Genomic DNA, 26,658 nt, shown 5'->3' on the forward strand with positions numbered 1-26,658 from the left:
TTTTGTTTTTCAAATAAAAAATTGAAATTGAATTGGAAAATGATGTTAGAAATGTAAGTTCTTCAGTAGAAGACATTTTAGGGAGTACCAGGAACCGGGGTAGGGAACTATATTCGGAGGGACAGATTGTGACACGAAGAAAGATCCCAGCAACTCTTTATCTGGATGTGACCTTGGAGATGTTTGGTCTTATTACCCCTCTGTGAAACCTGAAATTTGCCCAAGCCCAAAAATTGGGATTCAAGTAAAACCATGGATAATACACTGTTTAGTTTTGTGTTCTTTTAGATACGAACCTTCTCAGGTGTTTGAATTTCCCCTTAATAACTTCTGAAAACAAATGGTTGACTACCCAGGTTGTTTGTGCTTTCATAGTTCTAGAGAGAAGAAAAGCACAAAAACACTGGTTTCTGTCTATTGTTTATTGTTTTGAATCTGTCTTTCTAAGTCTCTTAGCAAGAAACAGATATGGTAGAGTTGACACCTCATAGAACCCAGAGGCAGGTCTCACTAAAAACTGGAACCAAAGATCAAAAAGCTCACAGAATAAAGCCAGTCTTTGTTCAATTATTCTTTGTCTCCATCATTCTGCCGCCTGTCTTACTGTCTGTCTCAGTCTGTAGACTAGACTAGCATTCTCTAAGTTTTCATGAGTTTTATGGAAAATGGATTGCTCTAATATTCGTGAATAGGTCATATCTTTACAAGTAACAATCATGTCTTAATATTATTTGCTTATTCCTAGAGAGGGAAACATAGCAGCCCAGGAGGACATGTTCACCTTTGGTCTAGTTAACCATGGCTAGAAGGGTAAAGTAAATCAAATAGGACTTTTTGCTATTAAAAAATTGCCTATTTAGTATAAAAGAAGATGACATGACTTTTAACATAGGTTAAAAGCTGATTTTCCATGAAGATATTCATGGAACTGTTCAGAAATGCCAACATGCGACTGCCTTAGATGCAATTAAATGTTCTCGATATTCAGGAGATGACAATGAACTGTAGACACTGGTAGGTTTGATCCAGTATTGGAGTCAGATCATAGGATATATATATATATATATATATATATATATATATATTCACATATATATATATTCACATATATATGTATATATAATTAATAATATACGTATATATTTATATATATTTATAAATATATTTATATTTATATAATTTATATAAATATAAATATAATAAAAATAAATTTGTTATAAATTATATTTATAATAAATATAATATAAATATTTATATAAATATAAATATATTTATAAATATATAAATATATGTATATAATTAATAATAATATATATATATTTTTTTTTTAATTTTTTTTTTTTCAACGTTTATTTATTTTTTTGGGACAGAGAGAGACAGAACATGAACGGGGGAGGGGCAGAGAGAGAGGGAGACACAGAATCGGAAACAGGCTCCAGGCTCTGAGCCATCAGCCCAGAGCCTGACGCGGGGCTCGAACTCCCGGACCGCGAGATCGTGACCTGGCTGAAGTCGGACGCCCAACCGACTGCGCCACCCAGGCGCCCCTATAATAATATATATATTAATATGGAAGACAGAAGAAGAAGGAAAAAGAGACAAATCTACATTAATTTTCAATAGCTATGTTTTTTTTAATTGTCATTTAAAAGTATTTATTTTTCATTGAACCTATATTGCAAACTTCTTGCTTTACTGTCAAATGAAACAATTTTATAGAGTAGCATTATAATCATAGGTGATTTTATAATAGTAGGTACTATTAATACAATTATTTAATTGCTTATTGTCAACACTCATCCTAACCTCTAGTATATTCTTAAAGTAAAAGTACTTGAAAAAGCACTTTGATTTCTTGATTTTGATATCCTATTGTCACAGTTTCAGGTGTTCTTGTACAGAAAAACTAATGTTGTCTGCTTTCTGACAGTATAAACACAGCAGCAAAAGTATGCTATTATGTAATCATTCCATTACAATATGAAAAAAAATAAAAAAGCTAAAAGTTTACCAAAAGAGTCCAGTTAGTTGACAAGCTAGACTTTTCACTGGTATGAACTCAACCAAGTTCACTACAACAAAGCTTTTGTGGCTTCAAAATAAACCAGTTTGATAGAAAATGCCTTGTTCTATTAGTTATAAATTCTTAATCTACCAAATGGTAGATTAAGATTTATTTTGTTTTGTGTTTTAAAGCTTATTTATTTATTTTGACAGAGAGAGAGAGAGAGAGAGAACCAGCAGGGATGGGCAGAGAGAAAGGGACAGAGAATCCCAAGCAGGCTCCATTCTGTCAATGTGGAGTGAAACTCAGAGCCCCATCCCACGAACTGTGAGATGGTGACCTGAACCAAATCAAGAGTTGGGCACTCAACTGACTGAGCCACCCAGATGCCCCAGGATTTAATAATTGGTGTATGTAAAGGTCCTTTGAAAACCACAAATCACTCTCCCAAATACCAGGTATTATTAAGTGAAGTTATACCCCAAATTTGGATTATATGGAATTTGAACAGCACTTTTCTCTAAGTGAAGGTAAAGGAAGATAAATTAATTAATATTTCGTGTGTGCCTCTCTTGTGCATGGTGCAATGCTAGATGGCCAATGTGCATTATTTCAACCAGCTTTCTTTCTTGTGGGGCAGGAGAGTGGTTGGTAATTTCTACAAAAGGAACAGAAAAGCCATTCATATTCTACTATCAAAAATTAATTACCACTTAACTTACTTGTTTTCAGTCTTTTTACTTCATTTAAAAGGAAAATCCCATGGCACCTGGTTGGCTCAGTTAGTTAAGCATCTGACTCTTGATTTTGGCTCAGGTCACGATCTCAGGTTTGGTGAGTTCAAGCCCCACATTGGACTCTGTGCTGACAGTGCAGAGCCTGTTTGAGACTCTCTCTTTCCCTCTCTCTCTGCCCCTTCCCCACTCACTTACACTCTTTGTCTCAAAATAAGTAAATAAAACATTAAAAAAATTCCATCACAGTTGGCCTTTAAACAACATAGGGGTTAGGAGTGCTGACCCCTTATGCACTTGAAAATTCATGTATATAACTTTTGACTCCCTGCAAACTTAACTACCAATACCTCACTGTTGACTGAAAGACTTATCAGTAACCTAAATAGTTGATTAATACATATTTTGTATGTTATATGTATTATATACTATATTCCTTCAATAAAGTAAGCTGGGGAAAATAAAATGTTATTAACAAAACCTTAAGGAACAGAAAATACATTTACAATACTGTACTATAAATAATCTGCATATAAGTAGACTGTGCAATTCAAGCCCATATTCAAGAGTCACCTGTATTTTCTTTAGTATAGTATATGTTCATTTTAGACATTCAAACTATGAAAAATTATGCAAATATAAAAAAAAACTTTTTCCCAAGTAAAACTCTCCCCAAAATAAAAATTATTAAAATTTGGTAATATTGTAGCCATCTTTCTATGCATATAAATACAGAGATATAGACTAATATGAAGGTAGATAAATGCATAGAAAAATGCTTTTATAAAAATGGGATTTTATAATAGATACTACTTTTAACATGAAGATTTAATTGTATTTTAGTTTAACAAAAGTCAAACTGAAGCCAAGTAAAATGAGGAGAATTGTGAACTTGTAATAAATGATTTGAGTCAACAAAGATATTTATGTTTGTATTTGTTTCCCTAAAAGAGTCCTCTAAGGGTAAAAGATACACTAAATAATACCAAGAAGTTAGAGTACTTATGCTTTTAAAAATTGTAATTTATATTTACTATATATGTATTTTTATAAGTTGACTTTTTGCTATAAAAGAAAATATTAGCACTTAAACATTTGTAACTATGTTCCCTTATAACCCTTCATTCTTCTATTTATATTGTTATTTTTATATTATCCAAGTTTACAGCTTTCATATTCTGTCCTATAACTAAAAATAACATGGGGTATAAGTATTAGTTTTATATTTAAATATATTCAGTGTTCATCCTATAGCTCCTTCATTCTTTAAAGCTATATATAGGTTCATTTTTAATTGGCTGAATTTCATTGCTAAGTCATTTCTTTAAGAATAGTCATTTATGTTACATTCTCTGAAGGTTTCTTTTTTATGTTAAAGAATGTTGAATGCCATTAAACTTGGAAGATATCTTGGTAGGTGATAATAGACTTGTCACACTTTTATTCAGAATGTTACAGGCTTTCTTTTCCACTGTCTTCTGGTGTAGAAGGCTACCATTTTAAAATCTGAGATTAATTTAATATATTCTTCCACTTTTTAGATGATATTTGGTTTCAGCCTAGTCTTTTTAAGTCTTTCTTTAACTTTGAAGATCACTTAATCACTTAAGATCACACACGCCTTGGTATTGAGTGCTTTCTTTCAGATGTCCCTAGAACATGGTATATTCTTTGAATTCACAGGAAATTTTCTTTATGATATCTGCTGCTGATATATTTGTTTTATTCTCTGTCTCAATGGCGAAGATTTTATGTTGGTTCATCTTTATCTTTCTTGTTCATTACCTGTTTTTCAATTGCTTTTTATCTGTGCTTTTTCAACGTCATTAATTACAATTACCTCAAACTTTCCCTTAATGTCAGTAATTTGACTTCAGCAGGTATCTGATTACTTACTTATTCTAATTGATTTATCAGATCTTTAGCGATGTTGTTTGGTTTACAATTTGTATCCTTAAGTTTGCAACCTCCTGATTTATCTGATTCTATTATTTGTTTGTTTTTTCATTGCCATCAAGTTATGTTAGCTTTGTCTGAATTCATGTTCTCACTCTACAGCATGAAATGATTTTGAGAAATTTCCTGGAGTTCCTTGAGTTACATTTTCTTCTTGATTGGTATTTTGTCTATCTTCGGCATACTATGTTTTCCACTTTCATTTTTGAAATATATTTGCATAGTTCCTCTTCCATTCCCGTTCATTTGCTCATACTTGAGGAAATGTGTATAAACAATTCATGTACTCTTTTATAGAGAGGGATATTTCTTAACTTTTATCTCATCAAATCAGGGACTCTTTTGTTTGTTTGTTTCTCCTTCTTAGCTCCAGTTTGGAGGCTGGATGTGTCATGAGCACCCTCATTTTGTAACTTGAGGGAATGATGAGATTGAGGGAAGTTCAGCCTTTATCAGAATACTTGGGTACTTTTCTCTATTTTAAGGTATTTTTTTAGTGGTGTTTGGTAATATTATTGGTGGAGGACTATAGGTATACTTTGCTGGACAGATGTATTGTTTATTAGTTGGACTCTAGAGTTTTACCAAGTGAGTATATAGGCATGAAACTCTTTGTCTGTAAAATACAGTCATCTTTACTATTCACACTTTCCTGCTTTACTCTCCATAAGCTCTGTTTACTCCTTTTCAGCTAGAAAAGGAATAAGATTAAAAAACATGATGCATATACAAATGTACTTAACTCCAGAACTAGAGGTTGTTATGAGAGTTCTCAGCATTTTTTCATTTCACCAGTGGAGATAGGGATAAGATTAAGGAGTCAAAAACTCATTTCCTGAGCCTGGCTTGAACTCTTCTTACGGCTCAGTTATTTTTGTTGTTTATTTCGTTTGTTTTGATTAGTTTAAAGTCAATGGCATTTGTCCCTTTTCTTGTTCAGACATTGTTCATTTCTGTTGTTTACTTGTTTGTTTGCATTTATAATTTCTTGCCCATTTCATTAGGTGTTGGGGTAAAAAGAGTCTGTATTATGTTTTCAGTTCACTCTTTTTCAACTAGGCTTCACAACACAAACACATAAGACTAAGTGTTGCTATTTTACATTTGAGAGTCAAGTAACTTGTCCACCATTATGTAGTAACTGACTAGGCTAGAATTAAAACCTGTCTGTCTCCACTTTTAGGTGATTAATGAAATGTACTGAAATTATAAATATATAATTGTAATATAAGTATAAATTACAAATATTTTGGAAGACTAATGAGAAGGAAGTAGATCTGAGTGGATAGTGAAAACAGTGAAGAGGGAATCAGGAAACCAGAGTTTGATTTCTTGCTTTCTCTTACAGCAAGTAGTGAATCTCAAAAAAGACGATTCAATTTCCTGGGTTTCAATTTCCTTGTCTGTAATAATGGTGACAATGACAATGGTGATGGTGATCGTCATGATATGGTGACTATACATTTACTTGTACTGGGAACAATATGCCATACTTCATAAGCAGTATATGATTAAATCTGAAAACAATCATTTAAGATACATATATCTTTTTTACCAATGAAGATACTGAGAATTGTTCAAGTCCACTGAGGTCCGTTTGATTCGGAGGTACCATTGCATTTCTATAACACAAAGTCTGGCCTGAGTGGTCTACAAAACATCTACCAACTTTGAGATGCTGTAGAACTATGGTAGGTAGAGGAGATCACCATGCTCTTACATGTCTCTCACGTACAACAATTAGAGTCTGGACTGGGTGTCCTAACATTAAGTCTTGGTATGATGAGATTTATACTTTGTGTTGTTTATTTCAACTTAAAATCTAACAGCAAAACATCATTTCACCTTAAATGTGAGAATTGAACTCTTCATCCTCCTCTTTCCTTTCCCTTTCTTTCTTAACAGTTCAGTCCAAATGTCATGAAGGGAGCTAAGTAAAGTAGGCATCCACATGAATGTGGATGATGAGAGATACAGCAGCCCAGCATGAGGTGGTAGAGACTGAGAGGGATGAAAAAGCTATCCATGTAAGGCAGAGGGTATCACAGGGGTGGCTCAGAGGCAAAGTGGCAGAGCCCAAGAAAGGTGATAAGGATGCCTATGGTGGGGTAGCCTGGCCCAGGATATCAGAGTCTAAGAAGGCTCGGAAGGGTTCCATTGCCACAGAGAGTGGAATATGACTCTGGATGTTGTGTCAGAGATCAAGTGGAGTGAAAAAGAATACACACAGGATGGAGGCACTGCACAAGGGCAGAACCTGAGTGAGGTGAGAAGAGAGGGGATAGCTTAATAAGTGGTTTCAGGGCAGGTGTGGGAGTAACTTGGGAGAACATGTCAGAACCTGTGCAGGGTGAAGAGGACCTTTATAAAATCTACAGTGGCATTCCCTGGAGATTAGTTATATGTAGGGGAATTGAACAAATGCATAAATATTTCTATATATACACATACACACACACTGAGTGAGAAGGCCTGGGAGCAAGAACACCTCAGTAACATTGCGTACACTTAGCATCCAGATCATGGTTTCTAAATACCATTCTCTAATAAAAGGATCCAGATTTGCTTAGGAGAGTAGATGACTACTTCCATGGCTACAGTAGAAAAAACACAAGATAATTCTGGGACATTTTGTTGTACAATAAAGTAAGGAAGTATTCAAAGAATGATAGGCACATGTCAAAAAGATAAACTACATTAAATGGGCTCTTGTTGGCCAAATCATTGACAATTTAGTCATCAAAATAATAATAGATTATTACTTGTTTAATAAAATAAGAAATCATTTATCCACTCTGATAGAGTAGACCATTTTGATAGAAATGTATTAATAAAACACTTAAGTGTTCATTGAAGAACAGTATATTTGAATTGTTTCAAAATCTCTAAACACAAAGTACTTACTAAGTATAAGGAGGAAAAAAATAATTTTAAAATGGAAAAGTCCGATAGACAATACCTCACAATCAGTGACCAAAGTTAACTTCAGCAGTATTGGGGCAAATTGAAGTCCTGTACCACCTGAGAGGGTGTAATATAAAGCACGTGGTATCCCTGAATCATAGTAAAACAGCAGACACTAAGGTGCACCCAGCTGGGGAGAGGAACAGAGGGACAGAGTAAGACAGTGTAATCAGTGTATTCTGGCTGGTGGGGAGGAGACTTCTTAAGGTGATCATTTTTAAAAATAAGAGCCAATTTTCACTGGTTCTGTTATTGTTTTTAAAAGTCTTTATAGACCCTTTTTATTACCTGCACCTTCAACATACAGCTCCTACCAGGACCCCTATCCTGTTCTTGGTAGCTGACTGCTCAGACAAGCCCAAACTGAGTGAAACTTGACCAGATCACAATCTTGTAATCTTGTAATCTTCAGCAATGTCAAAGTCAAAAAAAATCAAGGAAATGTAGGGAACGGTTCCACACTGAAGGAGACTGAAAATATACAATAATTAAATAAAATCTGTAACTCTCGACTGGGTACTTTTGCTGTGAAAGATTTTATTAGGAAAATGTTAAAGTGGGGCCTGAGGATTAGACACTAGTACTCAGTCAATGTTCATTTTTTTAATTTTGATGGCTTTATTGTAGTTATGTAAAAGAATGTCCTTTTTAGGAAATACAAAAGTTTTTAGGGGTGTTGGGGCATTGGTTTGTGAAATGATTCTAAGGCGTTCAGAAAAAATATTCTTTGTATTATTATTGCAAGATTTTCTGTTTTTGAGATAGTTTCAAAATAAAAGTTAAAAGTGTATTGACTTCATATCTAATACACAGTTGCATTAGAAGCAGGATCAAATGTTTTCATATGGTGTTACTCTTCTCTTTTTTCAGGTACTGGTCTTTTGAGCCGTCCTGTTTTTACCCAGGAGCCACAAGACATTATTTTTCCTTTGGATTTATCAAAATCTGAAATCATCCTGAATTGTGCTGCCACTGGTTACCCTTCACCCAGTTATAGGTAAAGTCATACTTCTGGCACCACACTGTTTGTTCATTTGTTTGTTTGTTTATTTATTTATTTATTTATTTATTTTTTGTCTTTGATGTAAAACATGCACACAATGAAGTGTTTAGAATTACCTAATTTGAAGGATGCAGCTCAGTGAATTTTTACAAAGGTAAAGAGCTGGATACCCACTGCTGAAATGAAAAAAAAAATACTATATATTTTCAATATCCTCAAGTGTTGCCACTTTCCTCTACCCTACTCCCAACCCAGGAACCATTGTTAGATCTCTGTCTTATTCATTAGGATGACTTAGAAGAGTGATTTTTTTTCCTTTTCAAATTTTTATTTAAATTCCATTTAGTTAACATACAGTACAATACTAGTGTGAGGAGTACAATTCAGTGATTCATTCCTTACATATAACACTCAGTGCTCATTATAACAAATGCCCTCCTAAATACCCATCACCCATCTAACCCTTCTCCCATGCACCTCTATCCATCAGTCCTCAGTTTGTGCTCTTTGAGTCTCTTATGCTTTGTTTCCCTCTCTCTTTTTTTTCTCCCTCCCATATGTACATCTATTTTATTTCTTAAATTCCATGTATGAGTGAAATTATGGTATCTGTCTTTCTCTAATTTATTTTGCTTATTAGCATAACACATTCTAGCTCCATATATGTTGTTGCAAAAGGCAAGAGTTCATTCTTTTTGATGGACATTTGGGCTCTTTCCATAGTTGGGTTATTTTTGATAAAGCTGCTATAAACAGTGGGGTGCATGTACTCCTTCAAATCAGTATTTTTGTATCCTTTAGGTAAATACCTAGTAATGCACTTGCTGGGTCATAGGGTAGTAGTTCTGTTTTTAACTATTTATTTATTTATTTATGTATTTATTTATTTAGAAGAGAGAGGGAGAGAGAAGGAGTGTGTGTGGGGTGGGGGGGCAGGTAGGGAAAGAGGGAGAGAGGATCCCAAGCAAGTCTCATGCTGTAAGTGCAGAGCTCCATGTGGGGCTTGAACTCAGGAACCTTGAGACCATGACCTGAGCCAAAATCAAGAGTCAGACCCTTAACCAACTGAGCCACCCAGTCACCCTCTATTTTTAACTTTTTGAGGTAGCTCCATACTGTTTTCTAGAGTGGCTGCACTAGTTTGCATTCCCATCAACAGCGCAAGCGGGTTCCCTTTTCTATGCATTCTTGCCAACATCTCTTGTTTCCTGTGTTGTTAATTTTAGGCATTCTGACAGTGAGGTGGTATCTCATCATAGTTTTGATTTGTATTTCTCTTCTTATGAGTGATTTGAGCATTTTTCATGTGCCTGTTAGCCATCTGTATGTCTTCCTTGGAAAAATGTTGGTTCAAGTCTTCTCCCCATTTCTTAACTGGCTTATTTGTTTTTTGGGTGTTGCGTTTGTTAAGTTCTTTCTAGATTTTGGATACTAAAGTTATTATTATCAGATATGTCATTTGCAAATATCTTCTCCCATTTCATAGACTGCCTTTTAGTTTTGTTGATTATTCCTTTCACTGTGCAGAAGCTTTTTATCTTGATGAAGTCCCAGAAGTTCATTTTTGCTTTAGTTTCCTTGCCTCCGGTGACAGGTCTACTAAGAAGTTGCTCCAGCCTAGGTCAAAAAGGTTGCTGCCTATGTTCACCTCTAGGATTTTGATAGTTTCTTATCTCACATTTAGGTCTTTCATCCATTTCGAGTGTATTTTTATGTATAGTGTAAAAAAGTGGTCCAATTTCATTCTTCTACATGTTGCTATCTATCCTGTTTCCCCAGTACCATTTGTTGAAAAGATTATCTTTTTTCCATTGCATATTATTTCCTGCTTTGTCAAATATTAGTTGACCATATAATTGTGGGTCCATTTCTGGGTTTTCTATTGTGTTCTATTGATCTATGTGTCTATTTTTGTGCCAGTACCACACCGTCTTGATGACTATAGCTTTGTAATATAGCTTGAAGTCTAGAATTGTGATGCCTCCAGCTTTTCTTTTTTTTCAAGATTCCTCTGACTGTTTGGGGTCTTTTTGTGATTCCATACAAATTGAGAATTATTTGTTCTAGCTCTGTGAAAAATGCTGGTGGTATTTTGATAGGGATTGCATTAAATGTGCTTTGCGTAGTGTAGACATTTTAACAATATTTATTCTTCCAATCCATGAGTGTGGAATGTGTTTCCATTTCGTTGTGTCCTCTTCAGTTTCTTTCATGAGTTTTCTATAGGTTTCAGAGTGTAGATTTTTTACCTGTTTGGTTAGGTTTATTCTTAAGTATCGTATAGTTTTTGATGCACTTGTAAATGGGATTGATTGTTTTATTTCTTTTTCTACTGCCTCATTGTTGGTGTATAGAAATACAACAGATTTCTGTACATTAATTTTATATCCTGCGACTTTGCTGAATTCATGTATTAGTTTTAGAATTTTTTTGGTAGAGACTTTCAGGTTTTTATTTAGAGTAACATGTCGTTTGCAAATAGTGAAAGTTTGGAGAATTTTTCTTGAGAATGGTGGCGTGCAGTTCCATGTCATGGTTAGAATTGAGGGGAAAAAGAAAAGAAAGAAAAGAGGAAGAAAGGAAAGGGAAGGAAAAATGAGAAAAGAAAAAGAAAGGAAAGATGGAAGGAGACAGGTAAGGAAAGAATAGAAAAACAGGTAGCAAAAAGCACAGAAAGATAAAGAAAGAAAGAAAGAAAGAAAGAAAGAAAGAAAGAAAGAAAGAAAGAAAGAAAGAAAGAAAGAAAGAAAGAAAAGAAAAGAAAAGAAATAAACAGAAAAACAACAGAAAAAGCAAAGAAAGGAAAAGATTTGTTTCCACAATTATCAATCAGTTCTGCACTTAATTAAAAATATCTACTGGCTTATTACAGGCAGAAGGATATAAGATAGTGGTTCTCATGACAATTTACTCATTAGTTTTTACCTATGAAGAAATACTCTGAATGAAGAGACTACAAATTTCACTGTTGCTAAAGGCTTCTGTTTCTAAGATATGTGTGAATTAGTAGGCTAAAGACAGGTAATTTAGCTTATTATTTCAAATCCCCTTAACATGGTTTAGCTCATCTGTAATATCATAGCATAAAATACTCATAGACAAGAGGCTTTGGAAAGAGAGTGAAAACAGAACTTGTTTTTAATGTGAAAATGGCAGACTCAGACCCAATTTCCATGATAATAAAGCAAAGGGCAGAGATATTTCAGATAATGCACATTAGCAACAAAATGTAAAGTTTTAGTTTTAATATGACCCTTTCTAACTTAAATTTTATTAAAAAGACTCACTCATAACCTTTGTGTGTGTGTGTGTGTGTGTGTGTGTGTGTGTGTGTGTGTGTGTGTGTATAATAGAAGGAAAACCTTTTTGATACAGATTCTAACATTATTTGACATTATTTGGATATACCATGAAGCCACGGGAAAGAGCTATTGATTAAAGCAAGGAATGATCATTTCTAGTCACAGTTCTGATATTCATTGTGTGACCTTGGAATAATCATTTCTCTCTCCTGGCATTAACTTCCTCCTTATCCATAAAGTGAGGGTGTGGTTGATTTTAGTAACTTCTTTTAGTAATTTCCTTTTAGGGAAAAAAATCTCATAGCAGAAAATAAGTTATATATAAAGCATAACTTTGGAAACATTTTAAAAGCAACTTGTCTTCTAGTCACTTCCAAAGCAGTAAACACCTTCACAAACAAGGCTTCAGTGCAAGCATGAAGATATAGAAATTTAGGTAAGTTTGAACAAAACTTTCCCATGGAAAGGATCACTCTAAATTTTTTTAAGGGCCAAGTAACACATGAGAATTAAAGTCTAGCCAGGAAGCTTTGCAAAGGGAAGGAAAATGGATTACATAAAGTTGGTACTTGGGTAGTATTTCTTCTAAATAAAAGTCTTAGATAATCGGATAGCCATGAGTTTACTTCTAGCTCAGAATGTATATTTTATTTGGGAAAGTGAAGCAACACCTATGTAAATGATTTGTACACAGGATAAACTATATCAGAAGTACATCTGCAAATGTCATAGAGGATTTCTGGCAGATCTCCTCTTGACTGGATCACCAGAGGAGATTTTTTAACTTAGTCTGCTCTGCTCTAGTCATGAGGTCTTAAGTCTGAGGTCTAGGTGTCTTTTTTTTTAATTTTTTAATGTTTATTTATTTTTGAGAGAGAAACAGAGACAGAGTGTGAGTGGGGGAGGAGCAGAGAGAGGGAGACAAAGAATCTGAAGCAGGCTCCAGGTTCTGAGCTGTCAACACAGAGCCCACTGTGGGGCTTCAACGCAGGAACAGTGAGATCATGACCTGAGCAAAGTCGGACGCTTAACCAGCTGAGCCACCCAGGCGCAAGGTGTCTTTGAATAAAAATCATAAAAGTTGTCCTTCTGCCTTCTATTCTTTTCATTTTCTCACATCATCTTCTTAATAAGATGCCTTCTTTATCCCATGGGATAAAGCAGGATATATATAATTGTGCAGATTTTATGATTGATGGATATGACTTCTGGAAAAATTAGATGACTCATCCAGGGATACACAGGAAGGGAATGTCAAAGCTAGGCCTAGGACTGTTGGTATAGGCCAAGGTCAATGGAATCAAATTTAGTACATATTACAATCACCCAGAGAGACTGTTACAATTTTAGATTTTGGAGTTCTCCTTCAGAAATTTAGGGATGGGCTCGGAAATAAGCACTTCAACAAACACTTAATGTAGCAAGGTCCAGTTCTGAAACACATACACACATACGTATATTATCTAAGGACAATAAACATACCCCCCAGCCATTATATTCTTGATACAGGGCTTAATTACTTAATATTAAAGGATGTTCCCCAGAAAAAGGTCAAGATTTTAGTTCAAATTCATTATGTTTCCTGGAATTAATATGATATTAATGCAGATGCTTAAAATAGTCATTTAAAGCAAATTTCCTACTTTGCATTATAGGAAAATTCTCCTGGGTCTGCAATCCTATCAGTAATGTGTTTATGACAATCACTTGAAATCATTAATACTATTTCTCCATTGATTTTAACATATTAATTAGGACAAAGCCCACACCAAGAGTTGAACCCCTGATCTATATGCACAGTTTAATAATCATTGTACCACAGTGATTAGAATGATTATGGGGATACTGTGAAAAATTCATTTGCTGCAGCTAAGCCAACAACTTTGAATTTGTGTTGAAAAACAATTACTGAGCTTAATTAGGAGCATGTAATGATGACAGCAGTTATTTCAGCGATTGATTCCAAAATTAAAGAGAGCTGGCAAACTAAGTGTGGTATATCCTTTGCTTTGAAAATGAAAGGGAACATAGAGGTCCAAAGATCATGCCCTGTAAGCAAATTGTGAAAGACAGTTTTATAAAGCTGGTAAGGAGAACATTGGAATCTTGAGAAAGGCCTAAAGACAGAAAATGTTTCTATATTTGATTTTTAATATTGAGAACAAAAAACTGTACAAATTTCTCTAGAAAAAAAGATTTGACAGAAAGTGTACTGTTTTTGGCTGTTTTCTTTCAACTTCTTTTTGTTAAAAAGAACTTGAGGTACACAAGAATTGGCTAAATAATTTTAAAGCAGCAGAGTTTATCAAAAACCTCTGATTGATTTTATATTTGATCAATCACTTACCTGTTTGAATAGGGTAGAGGATTACCTATGTCTGTATTTATTTCATACTACAGTAGACATTTACCATAGTCTCTACATTGGATATTTCAAGATGCTCCTAAAAAAGTCAATGACACTTAGAATAACATTATAAAATGTAATTTCTTTCTTACAGTTATCCACCCTCTTCAAAATATTTTTAATACGATCTTAGCATGAAGAGGAAAATAACAGCAAAGCTGGCATAAATCCTGAAAGTACATGGTTTGGACATTGGCTATGTTCCATTAGAAAAAGCCATTCATTTGTTTTTCTAAAAGACTGATTGTCTTAATTCAATATTTTTAAGTGTCTTTCTTCCTAAATGATTTCTATGAATACACACAGCTAGGAATATATCTAACTAAATATGCAACATTTATACTTCAAAATGTCTGGATATTTTGAAGAAAGGGGTGAAACGTGGAGGAAGTGGGTTTGATTAAAGATAATTACTGGGTATTCATTCATGTTAAAATGACCAAATGGAATTTCTAAAACATCTTATCATTCTTTGAAAATGAATATAACTGTAAGGCCCTTCTGCTACTTAATTCATGTACCTATAGTTGACTAATAGGTAAGTCAGGAGACTATTTTCTGCCTAAAATAAAATCTCTCAAACTGCATTTGTTTTATTAAATAATTTTAGTTTGGCATTTGTAAGTACTGTTGAAATATATTCTGCGTGGTTAATTTTCCAAGTAAGAGACTCACAGAGACAATCATGTTCCAAAATAGGTGGGTTATTATTGTTTTATTATCAGCCTCACATTGGCATTGTAAAATCTTTACTGGCTTTCTTTATGCCATTTGTAATATACGCTTCTCGGATTTCTATCTCTAAATCATTTTCAACGTCCAATTTTGCAGTATCGGTTGTGGGTGTTCAGGTATAGTATATGTTATTTGAAAAGTCACTAAAGGAATAGAATGGCCAGTATTATTGACTGAATGTCTCAGTTTTATTTTTCATTTCAAGAGTTATGTTGCCTTCTTGTACACATCTGGGTGAATGTTTGTGATTCATCAAGAGTGGAAGATCTTTCAAATAACCTAGTTGTTGATATCACTGAGTTCCTAAATACAATCATCTTTGGTGAAACTGAAGGATTGTCTTCACATGTAACCATGTTTGTTGTTGCTGATTTAAATGGTCCTAGCAAATAAATAAATACGTAAATATATACATCCGTACATACATGGTCTTAGTAGTACAGCTGCCTGTTGTTTAATACAAGGAATGGCCAACTCTGTATATTCTAACATAATTTGATTTTTTTTTCCCTTGAAGGTGGAAGCAAAATGGCACAGATATTGATTTTACCATGAGTTATCACTACAGGTTGGATGGAGGCAATTTGGCAATCAGTAGTCCCCGCACAGATCAAGATATTGGCATGTACCAGTGCCTGGCCACCAACACTCTGGGGACAATACTGAGTCAGAAGGCGAAGCTCCAGTTTGCATGTGAGTTTGTGGGGGCAAATTTAATCCCTGTGTTTGTTTAATACAATCTTTTTGTTCATATTAAAATATTAGCTTTGCCAATCATCTGTTCTTTGAGGGTGATTATTTATGGAGGTAAAAAGTTCTGACTGCATGCATTTAATGAATCCATACTCCTAGGGATAGTCAAAATCTTCTTCAAAAAAAGGAAGAGAATAACTGTGTTATTATATTTGATAAATTATGTTGAGAAATATCTCTAAAAGTTTCAGATATAAATTTTAAGAAAAATATATATGACACATTACTGTTTTTCTTTCTTTCTTTTTTTCCCTTCTTCTTTTTCGTTATATATTAGTGTGCAGAGCACAGGAAGAAAAAGCTGAGGACAGAGATGTCTTTTGGGGGAGGTGGATATTCTCCCAGGAAATGTGATCATACACCCACAGTTAGATGTAGGTGGAAATAAAGTGGTTGCCAAAGGCAGACTTTATATTAACTGTAACAATGTCCAGCTGCATCACATAAATGTCATCCAAGTAATTACCTTGGTGACATTTGAGGACATTAGCAGATGAACAATAGACATATGGCTTCTTATATCCTTTATACATAGGGTTTCCGGGGACTGAAATGTTTCATATTGGATCCAGGGATAGCCTTGATTGAAAGTAATTATATTTGTTGATATGGATGAAATAAAAGCCTTGAATTTTTCTCTTTACACCTCCTCCCCCACCCCACTTCTACCCACACCTGCCTCACAGGATATATCAGGGGGCCAAAGAGTTAGCAATTAGTCTCTTGGATGCTCATGGAAAGGTATATTCTGTTACCTTGAAAGAGTAATTGTTTTGGAATTTTACTAATAAAATATATGTTCAACGCCTACCTTGCAGAACCAATGTAGTCATCAACAGATACATGAATTAAGAATTGAGTCTATCTGCCATTGCAAGTCTTGTGTTCCAAAGATCCCTTGCTTCATACCCATTTCCTTTTAGGTTGGCCATTTTGGGGGTAGTCTTATTTCTGAATGTGTGTGTGTGTGTGTGTGTGTATTTAGTCATAGATACAGATGATATAGATACAGATATAAATATAGATATAGATAGATATAAGCATTATATAGGTATATATACACATACATATATGCGTGTGGTCATATATACACAGACACTCATGTATATACACACATGCATTGCTAAATGTATTTGAATGTGTTATATATGCATAAATAGATAATGCAAAAGTTTATGGAGATAGGTGGAATATGAACAAAGGCTTGTGGCTATTTTGAAAAAAAAAAAAACGAGAGAAAATGATAGAAGGGACATATCTAATCAAGAATAAGTTTTCCTATGAAAACACGCTCAACATCACTAACCATTATGAAAATGTAAATCAGAACTATAGTAAGATACTGCTTCATACCCATTAGGATGGCTACTAGTAAAACACACACACACAAACAGAAAATAACAAATGTTTGCAAGGATGTGGAAGAATTGGAACATTTGTACATCGGTGATAGGAATGTAAACTGGTAGAGTCACTGAAAGACAGTCTAGCAGTTCATGAAGAAAATTAATGGAATTACCACATGACACAGAAATTCCACTTCTATGTATTTACCACAGAGACTTAAAAGCAGGCAGTACTTGAACAGATATTTATATACCCATGCTTATAGCAGCATTATTCTGAGTAGCTAAAAGGTGGAAATAACCTGAATGTAGTGTGTGTGTGTGTGTACGTGTAGAATAGAATATTATCCTATTTTAAAAATGGAATAAAATTCTGATACAACATGCGTAGCCTTGAAAAAATCCTGCTAAGTGAAGTAAGCCAGACACAACAGGACAAATATTGTATGATTTAATATATCTGAGGTAACTAGAAGGGAAAATTCATAGAGACAGAGGGCAGAGTGGTGACTTCCAGGGACTGGGTGGAAGGAAGATTCGGGAGTTAACTTTAATTAATACAGAGTTCCAGTTTGGGATAATGATAAAGTTCTGGAGGTGAATGGTAGTAATGATTACACAATCTGAATTTATTCAATTCCACTAAATTGTGCACTTTAAATGGTTAAAATGGTAAATTTTATGTTATGTCTTTTTTTTAAATAGTATCATCAGAATTCAGTGGAATAGAGTTGGATTTTTTTTTCCTTCATCATAATTCTTAAAAGAAAAGAGTAAGGTTTCTTTATTAAGTATCTGTTTTGGTTCTTTGTACAGAGAAAGTAGTCTAAATGCTAGTCTCCAGCCTAATGGTAAGTTCCTAAAGTACAAGACCTGTGTCTTCGATTAAATTTGAATTCCTCACCACCACCTTCATAAATTCCCAACAGTGCCCATGTTGGTAGAAAAGGCTTTTGGTATGTAGGATAACAATGGTAGTGGAATGGTAAGATTTTCGATACAGACAGATCTCAGTTCAAATTCTATCATTGCCAAATGTCTACTGGTAAAATCAGGCCACCTCTAAACAATAGTAAGCCTCTGTTAAGAAATTTATTCAATGGAATTATAGCATTATCCATAGAACAATGACCTGGAATACTGGAGATAATGATGGCAAAGTCCCCGTCCTTTAAAGGCATTTGTGAAATGAAAGCTCTAATACTTCTTGTTATTTTTTACTGCCTCCCTCAATTTGGTCAAACATTTACATATTTCAAACTGCTACAGTTACTCATAGAAAGGTCTTCTAATTTACATTTTACACTTTCTCCATACGAGTTTCTTCATCTCTTGTTTTCAAGACTTTTAGGTGCTTTGACATATATATGTTACCTTTCTCGAACCCAGCAACCACCATAGGAGATAGATGCTATTGTTGTTCCTATTTCACAGATTAAAAGCCTGAGCCTCACAGAGATTGGTGCTTTTTTAAAGGTACATTGTTAGAGAACCAGGTGAAACTTGAGTATAAAAGTAGAGACTCTAAAACTCATGCCTTTCATCTTATAGTAGTCAGTCCTTCCCCAACACTGCCCACACAAAATATGTGTGCTTTTTAAATTTAATTTGCTCTTGGCATAGTACTTGTGAAAATATTAAGCCGTATCTTCAAGATAGTAAACTTCACAATAATCCTGGTGATAGATGCTGTTGATACCCTGTCCAGATCCCTGTAAATGGACAGTGTGCCCATCTCCAGCTTTTAGCGACCACGGCTGCACCTCTTTTACCACTTATGCCCCAGACTCCTCAGGGGATCAGGCTAAAGGTGGACAACAGCTGAGAACCCCATCTTGTTTAGCTCCTTCCCCGGAGCTTTCCTGCTTCCCTCCCTCCCTTTATCCTGGGAGTGTTCTCTCACTAAATCATACAGACTTGAATGTCTGCCTAGGCTCTGCTTCTAAGGAACCCAAAGTAAGACATTTAATATAAGACATTTAATATAAGGTATTTGATCTACTTATTGATAGAAAAGTTAGGTCCATAAGCCCTACTCATGTGAATTTCTATAGTAAGAACAAAGATATACATCAAAACAAAATTGTATCAATAACTCTGCTCCCTACAGGTTGGCAGTCAATTGTATAGTGTCACTTTGACCTTCAGAACAAATGAACTATGAACAGCCTTTCAGAACCTAACCTGTCCCTGGGAAAGACTCTGTAGGTACATACCTCTAGATAATTGATGGCTTTTGTTTGTAACTTTTATCTGGATGTTCAGCAATTCAAAAACACCCTCAGAGTTTATTTTAGACTCAGCCCATAACATTTTGCCTCATCCTGATTCATCCCACCATGAAACCATGCTGAAATGTGGTCCATGTATACAAAGCTATCTATCATGAAATGTCTTTCCAAATCAAATCAAATCTGTCCTTAACCAGCTCTGTGACCAAGACAAGACTTATTAAAGGTATGTTTTGAATTACTTGATTACAAAAACAGACCCCTTCACTTCTTCCACGTAGGTTTCTGTCATTCCAAATTCTCAGATAGATTTTTTATTTTAAGCTCTTCCTTTTTCCCCCCAACCTCAACCCTAAAGCAAATTCTGCAGGTGTCTATTTACCAAAAGCTCCTGCTACCAACCTGGTGTTCTTGAATGATAAAACCAGTTTGACTTTTTACAAGCTACACTTGTAGCTGCTTTGAATTTCTTTTATTTCTCAAGGACTTTGGTGGTAAAGGTTGAATGTAGACTTCTTCCTTTCATATGTATGTTAATGAATTACTCTGTACTTGTGTGAGAGAATATTGCATCTGTCATTGCTCTTTAAAATGTCAACCTTGAGAAAAAAAGATAGGTGTTTTAAAAGAAACCTGTGATTTCACTGAGCTATATATATATATATATATATATATATATATATATATATATATATATATATTTGAGATTCTTGTAATAATGCAACTCTACCAATGAATAGATAAACATTTGGGATAAGAGTTACTCATGAATAGGACTTTTTGGTTATGCATTGTTTAATATTTAATCACAGATACCCTTTCAAATAAGATTGTCCCATTATTGCAGAGGAAAAAGTAGCTGGACTAGAATCTCCTAACTGACCATTGATTTATTCAAGGCAACCACCCAGAAAACACCTTATTTATATGAATCTAGCTCTGTGCTTGGGCTGAAAGATTAAATGATAGATAAGAAATAGCTACTCCCTGTCTTCACAGAGCAGACAGGTGAAACCTTAAAAAAAAACAGGAAAGAAAGAAATTGCTAACATCTATATAGTACATATTAGACAGCAGGCATTATTTTAAACTCTTTAAGTAAATTGATTCCAGTGAACCTGACAATAACCCTATGAGGTAATTTTCAGATGAGCAGATTGAGGCATAGAAGGATTAACTAACCCACCCTATATCACACAACCAATAAGTGGCAGAGTCCGTGTTTAAATCCATGCAATCAGAATGTAGAATCCACATTCCTACCACCTATCGCACCTCCTTAAAAAAAGTATCAGGTGAAGTGAGAGAAGTAGACCTAACCTACAATGGAGCCCAGAGTGGGGAATCATAAGGTTTGCCTGGATTGGAGAGAGGTCAATAGAAGTATTCCAAAGGGAATGGGGGCTTGAATTAAGCCTTGAAATACTAGTTTGTTTTCCAAACACAGGTGAGTGAAAGAACATTCAGATCCAAAGGAGAGCAGGGGCACCTGGGTGGCTCAGGCAATTAAGTGCCTGACTTCATCTCAGGTCATGACCTCACAGCTTTTGAGTTTGAGCCCTGCTCTGCTGTCAGCATAGAGCCCACTTCTGATCCTCTGCCCCCCTCTCTGTCCCTCTCTTGCTCGTTCTCTCTCTCTCTCTCTCTCTCTCTCTCTCTCTCTCTCTCTCTCTCTCTCAAAATAAATAAATAAACTTAAAAAAAGAAAAAAAAAGGAAAGGATAACAAGAAGAAAAGCAGATATGTGAACAAGCTCAAATACCAGAGAAAATCTGAGGAGATTGACAAAAGACCAGGCATGAAAGGCCAAGTTCATGAAATGACTAGTTTTCTAGGAAGAGTCTGCAAAATAATTTGAAGGCAGGTACTTCCAAATTTTGGAATCCCTTTATATCCAAACCCAGTCTGTAAAAAGTGGAATGATTGAGTGATACTATGAAATGCCAAAGAAGCACACAAAAACCCATCATGGTGTGATGCTTTTAGGCAGAGGCACCAGAGGCAAAATGACTGTGTTTGGAGTATATTCTCCACTCACTGTGACATTGTGCACAAGTGTTCATTCATGCATAAAATGGGGTGTTAATATTACGCATTTCATACAGAATTGATATCAGGACAATACTGATTACACGTTGAGCAGAGGGTAAGGGTGACTGTGAGGTGTTAATGGACTGCTCGGCAGAGACCTGGCTATGCAACTATAATATAATAGACCAAGGCTGGGACATCAGTATTTATCCTCAGAATAATGGAAATATTTTGAACGTAGTTAAGGATTTTGAAGTTGTTTACAAATCATAGTTTGAAAATGCCACATTCTTTTTTTTTAAAATTTTTTAATGTTTTTATTTATTTTTGAGACAGAGAGCATGAGCAGGGGAGGGGCAGAGAGAGGGGGAGACACAGAATCTGAAGCAGTCTTCAGGCTCTGAGCTGTCAGCACAGAGCCGATGCGGGGCTCGAACTCACAGAACGTGAGATCGTGACCTGAGCTGAAGTTGGACACTTAACCAGCTGAACCACCCGGGTGCCCCCGTACTTTTCTTATATAAATATTTGTCTGATACATTAATGATGTTACTGATATTATTAAAACTATAGTACACATATTTAGGGGTGCTCCAAACCCAGTTTTCACTCTTATAACATGGGGTTAAAGAATTCTTGCTCTGTATCACAGGAATTATTTTAGAGGATTCCAGGTTAAAATGCAATAATAATTCATTTTAAAGAGCTACAAACATAGGCATTTATACTCATCATCATTGTTTTCCTGAAGAATGCAAAGAATTTTATATCTGCAATGCCATTCATCTTTAGTCTATACCGGTAAGCTATTCTAAACCGTATTTTATAGTTGGAAAAATTCAAGGTGGGGAACTCTGTTACTTGCCCAAGATCACCCAACCAACAGCAGACCAGAATTTCTCATGTCTCCATCTCAAAATAGTTTTTAAATATGTTTATTTATAGATGGAGAAAGTAAAACAGAATTCAAATGAATAAAAACCATAGTCACAGCACAACAGGAAAAGTATCCAGGTAAAAGCCATAATATAGAGGTCTTTTATCAGTTTAGAATGCCTTCAGATTTTTTTCATATATAAGAAATGCAAAAACAGTTATACATGATCCTGATAATATGGTGATAAAGTACATTTATATCTTAAAAATAAATTAAGACCCAGGGAAAAAAATCTAAGTAACACTTAGAAACACATTTGGAACATTTAAAGTCTCTGATAATTGTCAAGTATGTGTTAAGTGGGTAATGCATATCTAATTACAAATGAAAATACTAGTTGGCTTTAACCTTTTTTGGTACATTGGAAAAGAATTAGCTAAACAAAACGGGGACATCCATATTTTTCTGTAATTTCTTGAAAGAAAGTTGATACTTCACTACTGGGTTTTCATTATCATCTGGGAAATAGCACTAAACAGTGTTTCAATGAAATTAATATTCTAAATTTGTCTTAATATACTAGTAACCACCAATTGATAATATTAAGGGGTAAGCTTTGTCTTTGCTTTTAAAGGCAATGCATGTCTTAAGGGGAGTTGGAACAGTCACATGGTTGAATTACAGCAAGTCACTATTATATTTATTTTTAAAATCAACAGGGAAGCAGGTTATCCAATGTTTTAGCCTCATTTTTTCCTTCACTATCACTGCTGGACGTCTATTTATGTACCTTATCAGAAATGATACTCTCAAAATTCAGGCCTCCTCTCACCTCCCACCTCTACTTATATTCAGTGGGACCTAGTCTTTTTGGTCCATTTAAATAAAATTGCACATTTAAGCTGCACAGACTGAGTTGGGGTGGGAGAGGAAATGTTAAAAATTAAGTTATTCATCCTATCAAAACTGAGAGTTTCTGATTTATAAAACTAAGAGAGAAACCAAAAGGTAAAATGATTATTTGTTATTCCCTTGCTGTTTGACAAATGGTTTTGAGGAAGTTATGCACATGCATCATTGAGATTTTGCTTCTGAGATTTATAAAACAACTGATTGGGAATTTTAGCAAAATTTTTGTGTTAAAAAATCAGAGGAAATATTATCTGAGATTTATTGTTAATATATGCCCAATGTTACCAAATAGCAAATTAGAATCAAGTATTTAGAAATACAGGGGGACCTGTGGGGCTCAGTTGAGCGTTAAACTCTTGATTTTGGCTCAGGCCACGATCTTGAGATTTATGAGATTAAGCCCTGCATTGGGGTCCAAGCTGAAGCATGAAGCTTGCTTGGGATTCTTTCCCTTTCTCTCTGCTCCTCCCCTACTCTCTCTCTCAAAATAAATAAACTTAAAAATAGACAAAATAAGGTTAAAAAGTAAATACAAATGTAAAGAGGTTTTGCTGCCAACATCTGGAAATGTTTATCATATTTTAAGGTATTAATTTATATGCTATATTTTCCAAAAGGTTTGACCCATATAGAAAACTGTAAAACACAGAAACAGCTCAATAAACCATGATTAATCCAGAATATTACCAACACCCCAGAATGACCTCCCCTTCATACTCTTTCAGTTGCTACTTCCTCCTTCCTCTCCAATACCTTGCTTGTCAGTTTATAATTAAATATTACCTTTTGGAATTTCATATGTATAAAACCACACAACACATATTCATTGTTGGCTTTGTAGCCAATAATACTTGTGAGATTCATCCACACTGTAGGTAGTCACTGTTCATTCGTTTCCATTGCTATATAATATTTTACAGTATAAATATACTACAGTTTATGAATGACATCTGCTGTTAAGGGAACTCTGGGTTTTTTCAAGAGGCAAAGGTGAATAATTATTTATGAATATTCATATATATACATACATATATATATACACATATACATACATATATGTATACGTATATACATATAATATACGTATATATATGTGTGTGTATATATATATATATATATATATATATATGTATATATATATATATCTCTTTTGGTACATTTGTGAATACATTTCACTGTTGTAAATAAATAGAGTAGAATTACAGGGCATTTGGGTATGCATATGTACAAATGTAAAAGATAATACCAACTGTTGTCCATAGTGATTTTATTAATTTAGCCTCTTACCAACAATGGTTCCTTGACAACACTAACCATTGCCAGTCTTTTTTCATTGTTATTATTTTAAGTTTTATTTAAATTCCAGTTACTTAACATGTAGTGTAATGTTGGTTTCAGGAGTAGAATTTAGTGATTCATTGCTTACATATAACACCCAGTGCTCCTGACAAGTGCCTTCCTTAATGCCCATCACCCATTTAGCCCATCTACTGCCCACCTCTCCTCCAGCAACCCTCAGTTTGTTCTCTATATTGAATAAGAGTCTCTTATGGTTTGCCTCCCTTTCTTTTCTCCCCCTTCCCCATGTTCATCTCTTTTGTTCCTTTTTTTTAATGTTTATTTATTTTTGAGAGAGAGTGGGGAAGGGTCAGGGTGAGAGGGAGACAGAGAATTCCAATTAGGCTCTGCACTGTAAGGACAGAGCCGGATGTGGGCCTTGAACCCATGAATCATGAGATCATGACCTGAGCAAAAATCAAGTGTCGACTCTTAACCGACTAAGCCACCTTAGTCACCTCAGGCACTAAGGCTAAGCCACCTAAGGCACCTCAATTTTGTTCCTTAAATTCCATATATGAGTGAAATTATATGGTGTTTGTGTTTCTCTGACTTATTTCGCTTAATATAATAACACTAGCTCCATTCATGTCTTTGCAAATGGTAAGTTTCCATTCTTTTTGATGGCTGAGTGATATTATATACCATATCTTCCTTATCAGTTCATCTTTCAATGGGCATTTGGGCTCTTCCCATAATTTGGCTATTGCAGACAATGCTGTTATAAACATCAGTATGTATATGCCCCTTCAGATTAGTATTTTTGTTTCATTTGGGTAAATACCTAGTAGTGCAATTGCTGGGTCATAGGGTAGTTCTATTTTTAACTTGTTGAGGAACCTCCATACTGTTTTCAAGACTGGCTGCACCAGTTTGCATTCCCAGCAACAGTGTAAAAGGTTTTGCCTTTCTCTGCATCCTCACCAACATCTGTTGTTTCCTTTGTTAATTTTAGCCATTCTGACAGGTGTGAGGTGGTATCTCATTGTGGTTTTGCTTTGTATTTCCCTGATGATGGGTGATGTTGAGCATCTTTTCATGTGTGTTAGCCATTGGTATGTCTTCTTTGGAAAAATGTCTGTTCATATCTTCTGCCCATTTCTTAACTGAATTATTTGGTTTTTGGGTTTTGAGTTTGATAAGTTACATTTATTTATTTATTTATTTATTTATTTATTTATTTATTTAGAATGAGAGCGAGAGAGAGAGAGAAGTCTAGAGAGAGGGGCAGAGGAGTAACAGACAAAATCTTACACAGGCACCATGTTCAACGCAGAGCCTGACGTAAGGCTCTGTCCTACCACCTTGGAATCGTGACCTGAGCCTAAATCAAGAGTCAGACACTCAACCAACTAAGCCCCCCCCTCCAACAGGTGCCCTGATAAATTCTTTATAGATTTTGGATACTAACCCTTTATCGGATGTGTTATTTGCAAGTATCATTTCCTATTCCAAAGATTGCCTTTAGTTTTGATTGTTTTCTTTGCTGTGCAGAAGATTTTTATCTTGATGAAGTCCCAGTAGTTCATTTTTCTTTTGTTTCCTTTGCCTCAGGAGATATCTCTAGTAAGAAGCTGCTCCAGCTCAGGTCAAAGAGGTTGCTCTCTTTGTTCTCTTCTAGGATTTTGATGATTTTCTATCTCACATTTAGGTCTTTCATCCATTTTGGATTTATTTATTTGCCACTCTTTTTTAAATTTTAGCATTTGGAGAACATATGTAAGTGTATCTTATTTTGGTTTAATTCATTTTTCAGATAACTAATGACACTGACCACCTTTTAATTATATTTTTTATTTTTTATTTTTTTAATGCTTATTTTTGAAGGACAGAGAGAGAGAGACAGAGCATGAATGGGGGAGGGGCAGAGAGAGAGGCAGACACAGAATCCAAAGCAGGCTCCAGGCTCTGAGCCATCTGCACAGAGCCTGATGTGGGGCTCAAACTCATGAACTGTCAGATCATGACCTGGGACAAAGTCGGATGCTTAACCAACTGAGCCACCCAGGCGCCCCATATTTTAAGTTTATTTTTGAGAGAGAGAGAGAGAGCACGTGCCCGCAT

At 34.9% G+C, this 26,658-nt stretch overlaps 1 protein-coding gene across 1 annotated transcript in view; it reads left to right on the forward strand.

The window, feature by feature from the left end:
* CNTN6 (contactin 6) overlaps nucleotides 1-26,658 on the forward strand; it is a 284,097-nt gene that overhangs the window by 105,802 nt on the left and 151,637 nt on the right. Inside the window, 2 exon segments of the mRNA XM_045493582.1 lie at nucleotides 8,530-8,656; nucleotides 15,624-15,799. Of these exon segments, the coding sequence (XP_045349538.1) occupies nucleotides 8,530-8,656; nucleotides 15,624-15,799 (303 nt within the window).

This window comes from Leopardus geoffroyi, chromosome A2 (assembly GCF_018350155.1).
Source record: "Leopardus geoffroyi isolate Oge1 chromosome A2, O.geoffroyi_Oge1_pat1.0, whole genome shotgun sequence".
Classification (NCBI taxonomy): Eukaryota; Metazoa; Chordata; class Mammalia; order Carnivora; family Felidae; genus Leopardus; species Leopardus geoffroyi.